We start from the raw sequence: 14943 nt of genomic DNA, 5'->3' as shown, positions 1-14943 counted from the left end.
TGAAAATTCATACAGTTGAAAGTAGTAATTTAGATAGAAGAGCTGTTTCAGCAAGTCTTTGGGGTAGGCTAAATATTGGGCTGACCTTTGCAGAGTTCACTGGTCTGTTGGAATCTGAAAATTTACATAAAGAAATATACTTGTGGCTCTGGCAAGAGAGGATTGTGCATAACAGATCTTGATTTGACCTCCTCTCTTCTCCCTCCTTCCAGTCCTCCTCTTGATTATTTGTGGAAGGTGGAAACAATTTTCTGGATGAAGAAAGTCTTCCTGTGTGGTCAGTTCTTTTTTGCAGCCAAGCTGCAGCTCTCTTCCTTTGTCAGATGTCTCGTACATATATTGATGTGCATTGTCATAGTTATATATTTACATCTTGTTCTGATATTTGCTGATTTTAATTCTTCCACAAAAACATTCTGTTCATACTTTTGTTTGGCACTTTTTATGGTACTACAGCAAAATTTGAATCTATTCTCTGCAGTCAACTGAAGTCTTTTGTAAAGTGATAAACTACAAAGACAGTTAAAGACAATACAGTTCCTTTAATTAGTTCAGCAAATGGATGTTACATTTTTTTTCTCATCCTCAAGCATCTTTTAAACAAACTGATAGTTTGGCCCTTGAAAATGCAGTTCTTGCATCTCACTGAGCCCCCCATTGCTGTTGATGCTGGAGTTTATTGTTAGTGCATGGCCAGTGCCTCGAGGTGTTGTACTGGGGTGAGGCTGTGCTGCTGGAGCAAAGCTGCCTGCAGTTTACTAGTGAAAAACAAATCTGAAAAGACTGAAATAGCAGAAAATATTATAAAATGTTATCATATATTGCAGCAACTACAGTACTTGTGGTCTATTTTGAAAATTAACTAAATTAAAGCAGTGCTTATTTCTGCATGGAGGGTTGGTTACAGGAAGATAGGAAGGCTAGTTTTGTTTCATTTCCATTAGCTCCAGCAAAGCTTGGATTACAGATGTGTGTATTACAATGTGCTTAGTGACATGTAGCTGTAAGCTGCTCCCAAAAGGATTTTGGTCTCACCTTGTCCAAACCCACATCTTGACTCCTTTCCTCTTCTCCTCACACCTGCTGATTGTACAGCTGCTGGGCTGAGTGAAAACTTGCTTCACAAAAACAGGGCTGCTATGATTTTTCCACTTCTTTCTTCTTCTCCTGTCCATGAATAAATTTTAGTATCAAAACCCAAGCTAATTATAGTGGCAAGTATTTGAAAAAGCAAGTTTTGTTGGCAAAACTCTTAATGGCACAGGAGTCACAGGTGAGCAAACTGAAATGGATACAATTGGCAGTGTTAGACTTTTCTTGCCTCAAGCTTTTGATTTTCAAACCAACACAGGCAAATCCTATCATAAGCTGAAGTCCTTCAGGTTTAATTGTCAGGAAGGGATAAAAGTAACAATAACTTCAGGAAGCAGAACCAGAGCTGTGCTTTGGCTCAGCAATTTGCTGGGGCTGGTCTGCAGTAGGATGCCAGTGTTCTAGAAGTTGTTGTCTGATCTGATACAGCTCAATTAAAACAAACATGATATAATTAAAATACAAAATCAAGTAGAATATTTGCCACTAACAAGCTCTGTATCTTGATATCAGATGTGTTTTTACACATATTCTTGTTCAGTTTAACTCATTTAAATGATACTCCTTCAGTGGAGGTCCCCTTTGCAGACATCATTGTATAAATGTTCTTTTCACATTTTCAAAAACCTGGTGATACAATTTCACCTTGCTCCTGGAGAGGATTCCTTGGCTTGTGGTCACATATATTTGGCAGCAAAAGCATGCTTTGCTTTTCATGGCTGCTTGTTTTTTCTTTCTTGGAGAAAGAAAGGAGGGAGGGTTCCCAGATCTTTTTTCATTTGTCAGGTTTAGAGCAAAACTCTCGACCCAATCTAAATCAACCAACCAACCCTTCTCAATAACATAAGGAACATCAAAGTATTTTGTGTTGTGTGTGTTTAGGTAAGGCATAAAAATTATGTATCCAGGCTCCCATTCCAGTGTGAAAAAAGACTGTTTTCTATGACAACAGTTTGAAGAATCAGTGTGATTTTTGGATATTTATTTTGGTTCAGGCTACTTCATACTATTTATATGTGTCCAGTGTAACTTATTTGATGCTGTAGTGGTTAATTTTTCTCCATTAAGCACTGATTGCAAATTTTGCTCCCAAATATCCTGTTTACTATGGTTCCACTGGAGCTCTGGGGACATCAGGAGCTGAAAATACATTTGAGGAACGTGGGCACTATCCTGTGTTGATTTGGAATAATGTTCCTTTGAACACTAAAGTGTTGTTATGCTTCATGCAGGGACTGGAAGTTGTGCTCCCATTCCTGCGAGGAAACAAGTGCTCCAAGCTGAATGTGCAATCTGGAAATCTTCCAGTGGCTGTAATTCCTAAACACTGTGAAACATGTAATTCTTTGTTCTGTTGGCAAACAGTCGGGTGAACCAAAGGAGTAGCTCAGAGAATGTTTTTAACAGAAAATGTTTCTTTTTTTCAAGTCTGTGTCTCCTAATGCCTCACTGGATACTTCAATTTCCTCTCAAAATGAGCTCAGAGGAGTGTTTGCTCTTAGCAATTTAGTTGGGAGCTTAGAATTTGGTTTTGCAGAGATAATTTAGGAAAATAGCTTTCTGGAAAGGATAGAAGAGGTAATTGGGATTTTAAATTGTATGAGTAGAAATGCACATATATTTGTGTGTATTTCTATATATATATATATATATATATATATACACTATATATGTGTATGGTATTTAATAGTGTGACAGTGTTGTCCTGGGATCTCTGCCTGGTAATCAGCAGAATTGTTGTTTGGTTCCAGTTTAAATGCCTGTCTGAGCCCTAACAGTCTGTGTAGGAAAGTCTGGTTTTAGTGGGACATTTCATATTATCATCTTTTATATTTTTTTTCTTTTTTTTGTTTTGTTTTGTTTCACTTTAGATTTATTTTAAGTTTATTTTCTGGCATAACCTGTGTTTCCATGAATCACTCATACTTAGCATGCCTTATCTGCACATGACAATGAGATGAAATTGTAAACTTTAGAAAACAATCTATTCCAATCTATTGCTGTAAGTGAAGCCAGAGCAATTTGCTTGCTTTTCCTATGAATCACACTAAAGAATGGAATAGTGTTGAGATCTGTTTACAGCTGTGGGTGCCATGACTTCACACTTAAAATTATACCTTTAACTGTTACACTCAGCTTTAACTTTGGTTTGGCAGCAAGCCTAATGGAGGCTCTTAAATATGTATATATCTTACACACGTAAGGCAGCTGAAAGAGGCTTTTTAGTCATACCCTTGACCTGGAATCCAGGAAAGGAAAAAAGTAGTATTGGTTTTACCTATGGAGTGAGTCCACCCCCCTACCAAAATGAGTATTTGTGCAATTAACTGTAATTGATCTTCACGTCCATGGCAGTGCTCTTCTTTCATGTGCCCTAGGACTGTGCTCTGGAGTCCTTGAGTTAGATTTGTACTTTTAATAAATAATTCTACAGTGGCAGCTCACAAATGCCAGGTACTGGAGAATCAGGAATGAATTGCTCTTAGCAATAAATTGAGTTACTGCACACTTTTTTTAAGGAATAAAATAGTAGAATATTTTAAAAGCTTACAAAGCAGGTAAATTCAGGAGAATGTTTTCCTCGTGAATGGCACATTCTTGCATGATCCAAGAAAGCCACAGGCATTGGGTCAGTGAGCAGTGTGAAGGTGAATGTTGTTTTCTGTGTGGAGTTAATAGCTCTAAAAACCTGGTGTGGGGCAGAGGAAGTGCAGAAATACTCTTCAACTTGCCTTGAGTTTACCAGCTACTATTTCTTGACTTTCTGTTTTTCTATTGCTAAGACAATCAGTGATGGAATAAACATACTAAAAAAGCTTTGAAATAACGAAACCCTTGGAGAAAGGGGAGTGAAAACTTTCTCTGTCCTTGAGTTTGACGTTGAGCACCAGATTTCCAGCAGAAGTTGATTGTTTGGATTTGATTTGTGTTTTGTTGGGGGTTTTTCTGTTTCCCTTTAGAAGAGTTCTCATGAGCTGAGATGGGACCCTCACACTGAACATGTGCCCTCAGCAAGTTCTGAAAATGAATGATGAGAACAGAGCAGGGAGGGAGGGGGAGAAGCTCTATCATCACTCTTCATATAAGGAGTTTTCTTTTGAAGAGAACTGGGATGCATGTTTTGTTGGCCATGGATTATTGTCACTTACCTTGTGAGGAGACAGTGGACATTTGATTATAAGGGTGGTATTTGAATGCAGGTGAAGAGTACCATAGTGATTGGGCAAGTAGTCATGGATTTAATGTGGGCTGAAGAATATTTGAAGTTTTGTGTGGTCACTTCTCAAGCAGCTACATCTTTCAGAAACTGAAATATGTGAGTGGATTCATATATGGATCCATTTTACCCCAGATGGGGCCAGTATGAAAAGCTCTCCATGAGTTTTGAAAAGAACTTTTGTATAGGAGAAAAATTGTGGACTAAACTTGTAGTCAGAAAGACTTATATTGCATGTCAAGAAAATCCTTTAATTTCACCAGTTAGTATTTTAAACAACAGATGAAGTAAACACCTGTCATGACTGATTGTCTCTCCCCAGAGTAAGATCAGTGAATTAAATCACCTTCTTATGTTCCCAGTGTGAATTTAGGATTCTGTGATATCTGCAAATTGTAGATTTGGTTCCATTAAACACAGCAAAAGCTCTTCTATTTTAATCCATCCGTACTGGAGCCCATCTAGTGTGCTCACCATCCTTTTATAGTCTTGTTTTCCTTTACCTTGTGAACTCTTGGATGTTTTGATCACTGATAAAGAAGAGTATGTGATGAAATGCAATCTCTTCATGTGAACTTTAGAGAACTTAGTTCATCTGCTGCACTTTCCAAGTCATTGTGATTTATTTGTTGCTCTATTATTTGCATTCTTGTATAGGTACAGTAAATATGCAGGGAAGGTTTGTCTTGCTGCTGTTACAGCAGCTTTTGTTTGAGAATGATTCATGTCCAAAGCCTTTAGCATGCATTGCTATGGAAACTTCAGGGTACCAGCTTCTCACTGCCCCGTTGGCAGAGTTCTTCACAATAATTTCTCTTGTACCTGCAAGTTAGGAGTGGTGTTTGCCACTGAAACATCGATGGGCTGAACTTTTATGATCATACATTTAGTGGGCATCTTGTGCAGACAGAAAGGGGTTTTTATTCCAAATACATAAAACTTCCCTGGTATTTCAGCAATAATTTTGGGGTACTGCTGCCACTGAAAAGTCTTTTCTGTTTGATTTTATATCCAGAGATGGGCCAGATCAGGAGTCTGAATGACTTGAAAAACTTTCCCATTTGTTCTTCATTAATATTCAGGCAGGCAGGTTCCTCAGTCTGGTTTTGTGTGATTTTGCAGATGGTTGTGCAGAGATGAGATGAAGAGAGAGATGTGATGAAAAGGTGAGAAGTCGCTTTTGTAATGACTGTGTTGGCTTGTGGTTATTTCAGATTGCCCATGGCAGGTGGATTGTGTAGAGGGTCATCTGGAGACACCTTTGGTTCCTGGTTTGGGTTTTCATTGAATAAAGCGAGTTGCAGATTTTTATTGCTCAACAGAGAGGGCAGAAAGAATCACCAGACTTTGCCTAAGGGTTCCTCCTGCAGGTTTGGAAGGATTGTTATCTAGAAACTGCTTATCTCTTGGTGATAAGGAAGAGCTGAAACATGACAACCAGTGCTTGTATTGACTGGGTGATTTTCTGGAGTGGAAATGCAAAAGAAAAAGACCCAAAAAGTCCATAATAGGAAAACAGTAGGCAGATGGCAGAATGTGCACAAAGACAGGTGAGCTCGGACCTGCAGGGACAGGGGAAAAGAGTTTGACCTGCAGCTGCAGATTCAGAGAAAAGGGCTTGCAGATGTCTCCAGTGTAGCACCATTACTGTTGTTGTGGCAACTTTCATTCACTGGTTACCATCTTCCCTAGCTGGGAATGAAGTGGGTCTCTGTTCCCTTGGGAATTCAGAAGTTATTCTTTATTTCCCAGAAGAGAGGAGAGTGGTGCTCGGGATGCCAGCTCTGAGTGGTGTGGTGTTTTTTGCATGGTTACTGTTTGGAGTGGTGCTGTGTCACTGTGGCTGGGCATCCCTGGAATTGTTGTGGAGGTAAAGGTCTCTGGAGCACTCAGTGCCAGGCTGGGGCTGCTGCCATTGTTGTCTGGACAATGCCCTCGCTGTCAGGCTCTAGGGTGGACACACAGAATATGTTATGGAACAGTGCTTGCTGTGTCTCTGGCTTGGCATGCCTCAGCAGGCTCTGTGTTGTGAGCACTTGCCCATGAAGCTGCCAGAAATAGATTTTTAATGGCAGAGAATTCATGAAAATTGATCTCAACCGTGTAAAGATGCAGGTTCAGTGTGAGATCTCAGGTTGTAGAGGAAGCAATTGGGAAGTCACCTCTCAGGAACTGGCTGAGAAAAAGGTCTTAAGGCACTGGTCTGCTTGGTTTTATTAAGCACTAGGGTGTTATAATTAGTTACTCGTTACTTAAATAAGTAAGAATATGATAGCTTTATTAATAATAATTCTTAAACCAGCTTCCTTACATGGATGTTGAATTTCATGTATGGTAGTGCAAGAATCATGAAAAATGTGCTTCCTTGGGAAAAGCAGTGTTGTCTTTGTATTTTGAGCAGTGTTCTGCACAAATGCTGGAGTTTGGCAATGAGTTGGGAGTTGTTCTTGTAACATGGCACTCAGGTGAGCTGCACTGAAGTCAGTCTTCAAAGGAGCCTTTAGCATGGCCTTATCCAGTATTAATTTTCAGAGTGAGGATGAAGAATAATATTTTCTTTGTAGATTTTCGTGTTGTAAGTACTGAGAATTGCATCTAAAATCAGTGTTTAAGTCAGAATACAACTGTGCACAAGCTTGTTTCAGGCATTTTTTGTGCATAAGTTTCCATTACTTGTTCCAACATTGCACAGTTTTACAGAAATATCTTGTTAGAAGGAAGCTGGTTTCATTTTTATATGTGCAGTGGAAGGCTGATTAAATGTGACTGCAGCTTCTGAAAATTGTTATTGGTGTGTGTTCTGGTTTTGGCTGATGCCATTTGAGAAGAACATGGCACTGATGCTGTTTGGCTGTGAGAGTATATGAACTTGCATACTTGAAATATGCCTACAGGAGAATCCCATTATGTGCATGTGGAATCTGTTGGAATCTTCTTGTAGAAGGTTATTTAAATTTCAGTTAAAATTACAAATTGGTTTGCAAGACACTGTCATTTTGAATAATATAAAAAACTTGGAAGTAATCTTACTTTTTGATTCTTTCATGTCACAGTAATTTGCTTATTACCTCTAACCTAGATTAATGTGTTAGGAAGTATTTATTTGGGATCAAGAATTTTTAGTCTCATAACAAACTGTCCATCCAGTCCAGGATTTTAGGAAGCAGTTCTGGTTTCAGGTCTTGTGCAATACCTTAAATAATGTAGGGAAATTTAATCTTTAAAAGATGTGAGGTTTTATTACAAAGTGAATGAGATTCACTTTGGCATTGTGAAATTATTCTTCAAGTTTGCTTGTGGGTTACTTGTGTTGGAAACTTTGGATGGAATCTGGACATGCCCAAGCTGCTCTCTTGGGTCTGTCTGTCACACTCTGTGTGTTTTGCCTTGTTCTTTTTCCAGCTGCCTCAGGAAGAAGGAAAGTGTGACTGTATCTGCCTGCCCTGTTTGCTGGAATATCAGTGAATTTGCATTTCCCCAAACCATTTTCCTGGTAGCAGCTCTGAGCATTTAGGTTGTCCTGTTACAAGACGTGTATGGGGAGCAGTCAGGAAACATCACTGGTCTGTGATGAGTTTCTGATTGCTCTGCTGCATTTCTCTTGTGCAGGATGGAATTAATTCTCATTTTCATGGAATTTAATTCTCATTTCTGCCTTGTACAGAACCAGCAGGTTGCTGTCCTGAGCACGGCAGCTGGGCTGGGATGTGTTAGATCATTGTTTAACATGGCTTTGCATTTCTTCAGTTTCTTTCATCAAACCAAAGGGCTCTCAGTTTTAATACAAAACTTATGGATTTTGCACAGGGCTGATCCATGGTCTGTGTGTCATCTTTATTTTACCTGTTTTATGAATCTTTTTAGCATTTACAGTGTTGTTTTGACTAAACTTTAAAATTATGACAAAATGACATTTTAATTATCGTAGCCTCCAGTGTTGTCACTGAATGAAGAATTATGTAGAAAACATTGTTCACCTCACTGCCAATTTGTGAAGATAGAATTTTATGAACATAAGTTAATAAAATTCAATGCATAACCCTGGCCATGTTTAATCCATTCTGGAATTCCATTCATTTTGTTTTTCTCATAGATGTGGAATTTCTGAGTATTCTTTTAATAGAAGAGTTCCACTATTTATTCTCAAATCAAAACAATACAAAGCTTTCCTTTCCCTCTGTGCAAGGCTGGATGAGGGAATGCTTCTCTCTGAAATCAGAGTTAGAAACAGGACATGAACCCAGTGTGATTGTCCTCAGGCTCTTTCCTTTGGTGCCAGTTTAGCTGTAACCTTGGCATGAAAATAATGTGCTGTGAACTATATTGTGTATAACCTGAACATTTATGTGTGCACTGCTTGTAAGTGCTGAGTTATTATGTTGTATGTGTTTGCAATTCACTTTATTGATTTTCATGGATGCTTTTTAGGCCTCTATTCCACAGCCTGGTACCTAAAGGTCATACATACAAAATAAATTTGATATTTGAAGTTTAAGATTACCTTTATGTGTTGGCCAACATTATGAGCAAATAAGAAACCTGTTTTTCACTTGTAGTGTGGAATTATGTGAAAGTTATTCATGGTAATTAACCAAAGTAGTTTCTAATTTCTTAAGAGTTTAGTGCACAAGTATATAATTTCATCTAAAAGAGGCAGTCTCTTTGTTACTAATGTTTAATATTGAATTTCTGTAGTAGAAGATTCACATTTGTGTTTATATATTAAAATAAAGTATTTTAAATTGTGTGTCTAGTGGTTTGGTAATTATCTCTAAATTGCTTTTGAATTGGGAATGGGATGAGTGTTTCTTTAACTGTCTCGTATCTTCAGTTTTTATTTGCTCAGTGATACTTAATTTGGAACAATCATGTAATTCAATTATCTTTGTTCTGTATGCATAGCCTTGCTGAAATTAGGCTTTTTGGTTGGTTTGGTTGGTTGAGAAATAGTCAGTTATGTCTTTTGTAGGATAAGATTAATGCAATTAACATTGAATATTATTCCTGTTCTTTTCCATGACTTTAGCACAAGTTAAGGAAGAGCTGTTGGGAGTTGCACAGTGACTCCCAGAGCCTCTCCTTGCCCACTGTGCCCAGAGCACGGTGGCCTTGCTGCATTAATGTTCATATTTCCATTCTTTAAACAGTGTGTTACATCGGGAGATCAGTCAGATAAAGCTGGGTTTAAGCTTCCTGCTGAAATATCCATCAGTAACCCTGCAAGGTGGAATGGGGCAGTGATTGGGTGTGGTTTAATAAATGCATGATGCTGCTTGTTGTGAGGTTTGGGCTTTGGTTTTGGGGGGGTTTCTTTTGTTTGTTCAGGATTTTCCCCCCCAACTAAGTGAGCTTTAACTGCCATATTGCCACTCTGAAGATGTAAGAAATGTTATGGAAAACAGGTTACTGTTGTTGACGTGCAGGTATTGCAGTAGCTGCAGTTGAAGCAATTTTAATGAGTTTGAGGGAAAAAACCCTCTGAGTTCAGAATAAATTACCACAAGGCTTTTGAATTGTCCTTTGGTGGTTGTACAGGTTTTTTATGCTGCAGCCTTGAATATAAGAAGTTAATTCACAAGCTACAGGTTTTGTGTTCTAGATGAGACAAGAATTTCAGAGGGACCTTCTGTGATTTGTCATCCAGTTCTCTATTTGTATTAAAATAAGAAAAAGAATTAGCAAATGGCACTGGAGAAATGGACACTCTCAATGACAAACCTGCCTTCTTTTTCCTAATTCCAGGGCATATTCCCTTGTGGATTCCAGTCAAGTGTCTACCTTCCTGATTTCTATTCTCCTCATAGTCTATGGCAGTTTCAGGTAAGATTCATTTTTTGAGGTTCTGCAGAGTTTTTATTTTTCAAGTAAAAATATTGCAAGTGACTGAATACAGTTTATGCCTTTTGCTTCATTGTATCTTTGTCAGACATAGCCAACATTAAAAAATTATTTGCTTCTGAGAAGGAAATGGAAAGGGAAGAAATAATAGTGAGCTGGGGTTTCTGAAAGATGTAATTGTTTGTCACAGTACAAGCACATATAAAATAACTTAAAAGTCAGTCCTTGAGGACAGCTCTGTAAAATCGTGTTTTAGAGAGTAGAGAAGGATTGTTGAGACAGATAGAAGGTAATGTTCTCAACAGCAGAATTTTCTATACTTTAGCCAATGGTGGTAGATTGAGATTTTCTGTGATTTCAAACCTGTCCTGAAACCAGCAATCCCCAGGTCCCACTGCTGTTTGCTCGAGTGTCAGTAACAGCTTCACAGAGAAATGGGAAACATTTCAGTGTTGAATTCCAGCAAAGCATCTGAGAACTGCTGCAGGATGAGTTTGTCTTCAGAAATCAAATTTACCTCATTTTAGGAGACTTGAATATAATTTAGAGAAAACAGTTATCCTTTTAGACTTGCATGCTGTATTACACAGTTTGTTTTACTGTAGTGGCACCTGAGGAATGAGGCTCATACTGACGTTTTAAAACAATATAATCACAATATTAAAGTATTATTTTTTAAAACTTAAATACAGCATGTTTTTCTTTCTGCTTTTTGAAGAACATGGCTTCATTTCACAGCTCTGTGATAAAAGGCCTTATACTCACTGTGGACTCTCTGAACTGCTGTGAGTATTCCTGAAATAGATGAAAGCTGTGCTCATCCATATGATGTGAGCTGCAGCTGGTTTTGGATAAGAGGTTTTATAGCACTACCATAAGTTAATAAAGTCATATAATGAAAGAGCCAGGCTTTTTGCAAGAGCTGTCTGTTGTTGTTAGCAAGCGTTAGGTAACAGCACTGCTGGTGAAATTAAAATAGAAGGCTTTAGGAAAACAAAATCCAGAGATGGTCAGAATAAAAAAGTAATCAAAGGTTGTGTTTCTTTAGTTTTTTCTTCAAGTTTTTAGTCAGATTAGCATATAGTTGAGGGTCTAATTAATTTTTAATCATTTGAATTTATGCAATTATGTCAAAAGGAATGATACATCTGGCTGCAAGAAGCCATAGCATTTATTAAAATTCAATTATGAAAACGTAGTGCAATATAAAACAGCAGGAGTGTGTGAACTTAAATTGCTTGTCTTTCTTGGAGCTCATTGCCCTTCAAAATTATCCCCTGCTGTTTGCCATCCTGTTCCTATCCTACACATGCTTTTAGCATTTTGTCCTATAGTTTACATTTAAAACTACTCACCTAGCAAGGACTGTGACCTCCAGAGCAATCTGATTCACTGGATGGAGTAGTGGGATGGTGATGGATACAAATCCATTGAAGAAATCTCCTGTTTTAATCTTTTGCCTTTGTGTGTATCCTGAAGACCCCACTGTGTGAGTTACAGACCAAAATAAGGTCCCAGAGTTTTAAAATTACTTTCCTAATTAATCTCCTGTATGTGGTTTCTTTAGCAGATGTCTGAGCTGAAACCCACAGTTATGTTGGGGACTTAGACAAATCCTGATTCTCTTTGATCAGAGGTCAAAAGCAGTTTTTTTACAGAAGATTGTGCAGTGGTGTTAACAAAGGGGTCTGAAATACCCCTTAAGTTATTTAAGAAATTGAAGTGTGGTAGTAAGTTGCAAAATTATATTCATCTGGAAATTCTTAAGATAGTAAAATGAAAACTTCTGGCAAAGCAGATTCATTTTCTTAGAAAACTGATGTGCTGAAAAGATAAAAGTTACAGCTTAGGGTGCTCATTCTCATCTGTCAGTGGTGCTATGTTCATCTGGATTTGAGTGCTTGTCTCCTGCAGAGTTGTTGTAAGACAAAAAGAAAATAGCACTCCTTAGTTAACCTTTGTGTTGCAGAAAGTGGCTTTGGTTTCTGATTTTCAACTGAAAAGAAGCAGGTAGAGTTATTGTAGTATTCCTGGTGAGTGGCTGAAACAGAAGTGGAGTAATAGGATCAGAAGGAATCGGGTGGGTGAGTCATCAGGATAAAATCCACGTGTGTTGTGGATCCAATCTAAAGCAGGTGGCATCAGGGGAACCAAGGAAAGCCTTGGTCCAATGTCCTTATTAATAGAAGTAGCATTTGTCCAAAACAAATGAAAAAATCCCAAACCCCCAGTATATTTAGAAGAATGTCTGATAAATTGTGGTAAAGCCAGAACCAGAACAAAGTGCAGTGACAGAGTAGAGTTCCCCTTCTCTGACTGTGCATGAACGAGCATTTCCTGCCTACATTTGTGCTGGGTCAGGAGTTTTAGCTTCCAGCCCTTCTGAATGTCTCTCTCATGTACATTCTGACTGCTCTCAATCCTTGAACTTGACATACTTTTATTATGGGCTGCCAAAGGGGCAAGTCTAATCCTTTAAACCATTGTGAGCTGTAAACTGGAGCATGCAAGTAAATGTGTTAGTTGTGGATTTTTAACGAGGTGAGCTCAGCTTGAAACAGGTTGTGTCTGAGGGGTAAGACAGGCACCTATTCTTGTCCAAATGCTTCTCTGTGATTTAAATGTTGGGGTTACTTTTGCAGGTAACAGCTAAATCTTTTTCTATCCTATCACCTCCCCAGACATGGGCTCTCAGCTTAAGTAAAGCAGATTTAACCCAGAATCTACCTGTTCCAATACTTGCTTTTGAGCCAAACCAAGAAGTGTGGGATGACCCTGGGGCTTTCCATCTCTAGGCTTTGGGTAGCCAAAATGTGGGTGTGAATAGAAAGTAGCTCACATGGGAACCCGGAGTGTCATGTGAACATGGTGTGCTGAGGGTTGGCTTTCCAGCGTGGCATTCCCATGCTCCCAGAGCTCTTGGATTGGTGGCCGTCCTCACTGCTAGAGCAAGAAGGAACTTCTCAATAAATTGCATCTATCTATAGATAGATCCTTGTGTTCCTGTTTTCTCCACTGTTTGGTAAGAACATGTCCTGCAGGGTTTCCCTGAGGCAGTGGAGTGATCCATAGTTCAATCTGAGCTTTGCAGGCCGTGCCCTGCCAGCAGCTCCCTCATTCCTTCGGCCCGGTGTAACCCTGCGGAGGGCGAGGGAGGAGGCGGGGCCCGGGCGGGAAAGGAGGCGGGGCCGGGGCGGGGCCCGGGCGGGAAAGGAGGCGTGGCCGGGGCGGGGCCCTGGCTGGAGGGGGCGGGGCTCTCTTGCTTTGCCACCCTGCGCTGGCGATGCGAGCAGCTGGAGCTCTGAGGAGCCACAGAAGGAACAATGGTGCAGTTCAGTGCCCCAGGGGAGATGCTGACTCAACATTCCCTTTAGGAGCCCAGGGAAAACTTGAACAAAACAGCGAATGTTTCCCAGCTTGCCATTTCTGTACAGCCCAGTAGTTTTGAGTTTATCTTGTTTTACAGTATGATTTTTAACTTTCTTGGAAGGTGTTTTAGTGATCACTCCTCAGTTTTTTTAATGATGTTAGTGATAATTTGTAGCAGAGGGAAGAGCCATATCATAAAACAGTTGGAGATTATTCAGAGGTTGGCTTGGAAGAGCAGCTGTGTTGTTAAGTGAAAGTAATTTCCTAATTTATGCTTACTTTGGAGGCAGGGATATTTATAGGTAATAATAATTGCTGACACTATGGCAATGAAAAGAAAGGGGCTGAGGTTGTTTTATGAGCAGTTGATCTAATAGGTTTTATTTCCAGTTTTCTCTGCTGATAGCAATCCCTTAAGTTATGAGTTGCCCGGTGCCACTGGGAGAATGATGGAGTGAGGTTCTTGCTAAACTGTGGTAATTCAGAGGGGAACAAAACACTGCACTGAGAAAAGAATTATCTTGTGTGCCTGAATCTTGGGCCAAGTCCTGGAGGGCTGTCAGCCTCCTCCCAGATTTTTATAGCTTGAAAGTTATAAAGCTGCAATGCCTAATGGGGAAAAAGGGAGTGTGAGTGAAGGATGGAGGCACTCCAGACAAAGGGCAGAGCAAAGAGATCTTTAGATGAACAAGCTAAGAACAACAGATTAATTTGTTAGAATTTTAGTGTTCTCTATTACCTCTTTGTATTTTCCATAACTCTTTAGCTGATGATCCATGATCTCTGTAGAAGCACTGTGGATCTGAGATAGGAGTTTCCTCGTGTTCTGCCCAAGACCAAAAACTGCTTTAATATCTTAACAATGTTGAGGAGCACTTGCTTAATAGAAGCAAAGGAAACAAACCAGATCTCTGCTGGAAGAGCCTTTTACTTGGTTTTGTTTTATGAAATGAAGCTACTCAACCCCTCTTTCTTTAATACACCACGTGTGTCTTGGTCCTATAGACCTGATTGTTCCTAATTCCAGGTTCTGGGACTGCAGCACAGACTTGCTCACCTGTGCATTGCAGTAGATGATCAGTGCACTGCAATAAAATATCTGTGACACCTCTAGAACAATTTAGAAGACCGTGGTGTATTTATCACTGGTCTGATTAATGAATAGACTTTGTTTACAGTTAAGCTACACTTGAAAAGAAGTTTTATTGAAATACTTGTATACAGCTGTGAGCTTAAGACAGGAGCTGTGCAGTGGGAGATGCTCAATGCTTCTGGTGGTTCTCTGTAGCTCATTTGAATAAATCAGTATACAACTAAATCATGGATACCATACATGCATCAGAATGAGGAACTGTCATGGTAAACTTGATTATTGGTGTTTTTGTTAAAAAGCACGTCAAATTTAACAACAGAAATTATTGCTGTCA

The 14943-nt window shown here is 39.2% G+C and overlaps 1 protein-coding gene across 1 annotated transcript in view; it reads left to right on the top strand.

Moving 5' to 3' along the window:
• SPPL3 (signal peptide peptidase like 3) overlaps nucleotides 1–14943 on the top strand; it is a 55861-nt gene that overhangs the window by 22371 nt on the left and 18547 nt on the right. Inside the window, exon 2 of the mRNA XM_014894638.2 lies at nucleotides 10052–10129. Within this exon, the coding sequence (XP_014750124.1) occupies nucleotides 10052–10129 (78 nt within the window). The remainder of the gene's footprint in view (nucleotides 1–10051; nucleotides 10130–14943) is intronic.

The sequence above is a fragment of the Sturnus vulgaris genome, chromosome 19 (assembly GCF_052056855.1).
Source record: "Sturnus vulgaris isolate bStuVul1 chromosome 19, bStuVul1.hap1, whole genome shotgun sequence".
Taxonomy (NCBI): domain Eukaryota; kingdom Metazoa; phylum Chordata; class Aves; order Passeriformes; family Sturnidae; genus Sturnus; species Sturnus vulgaris.
Note: the sequence above shows the minus strand (reverse complement) of the source record. Positions and strands in the feature narration are given on the sequence as shown.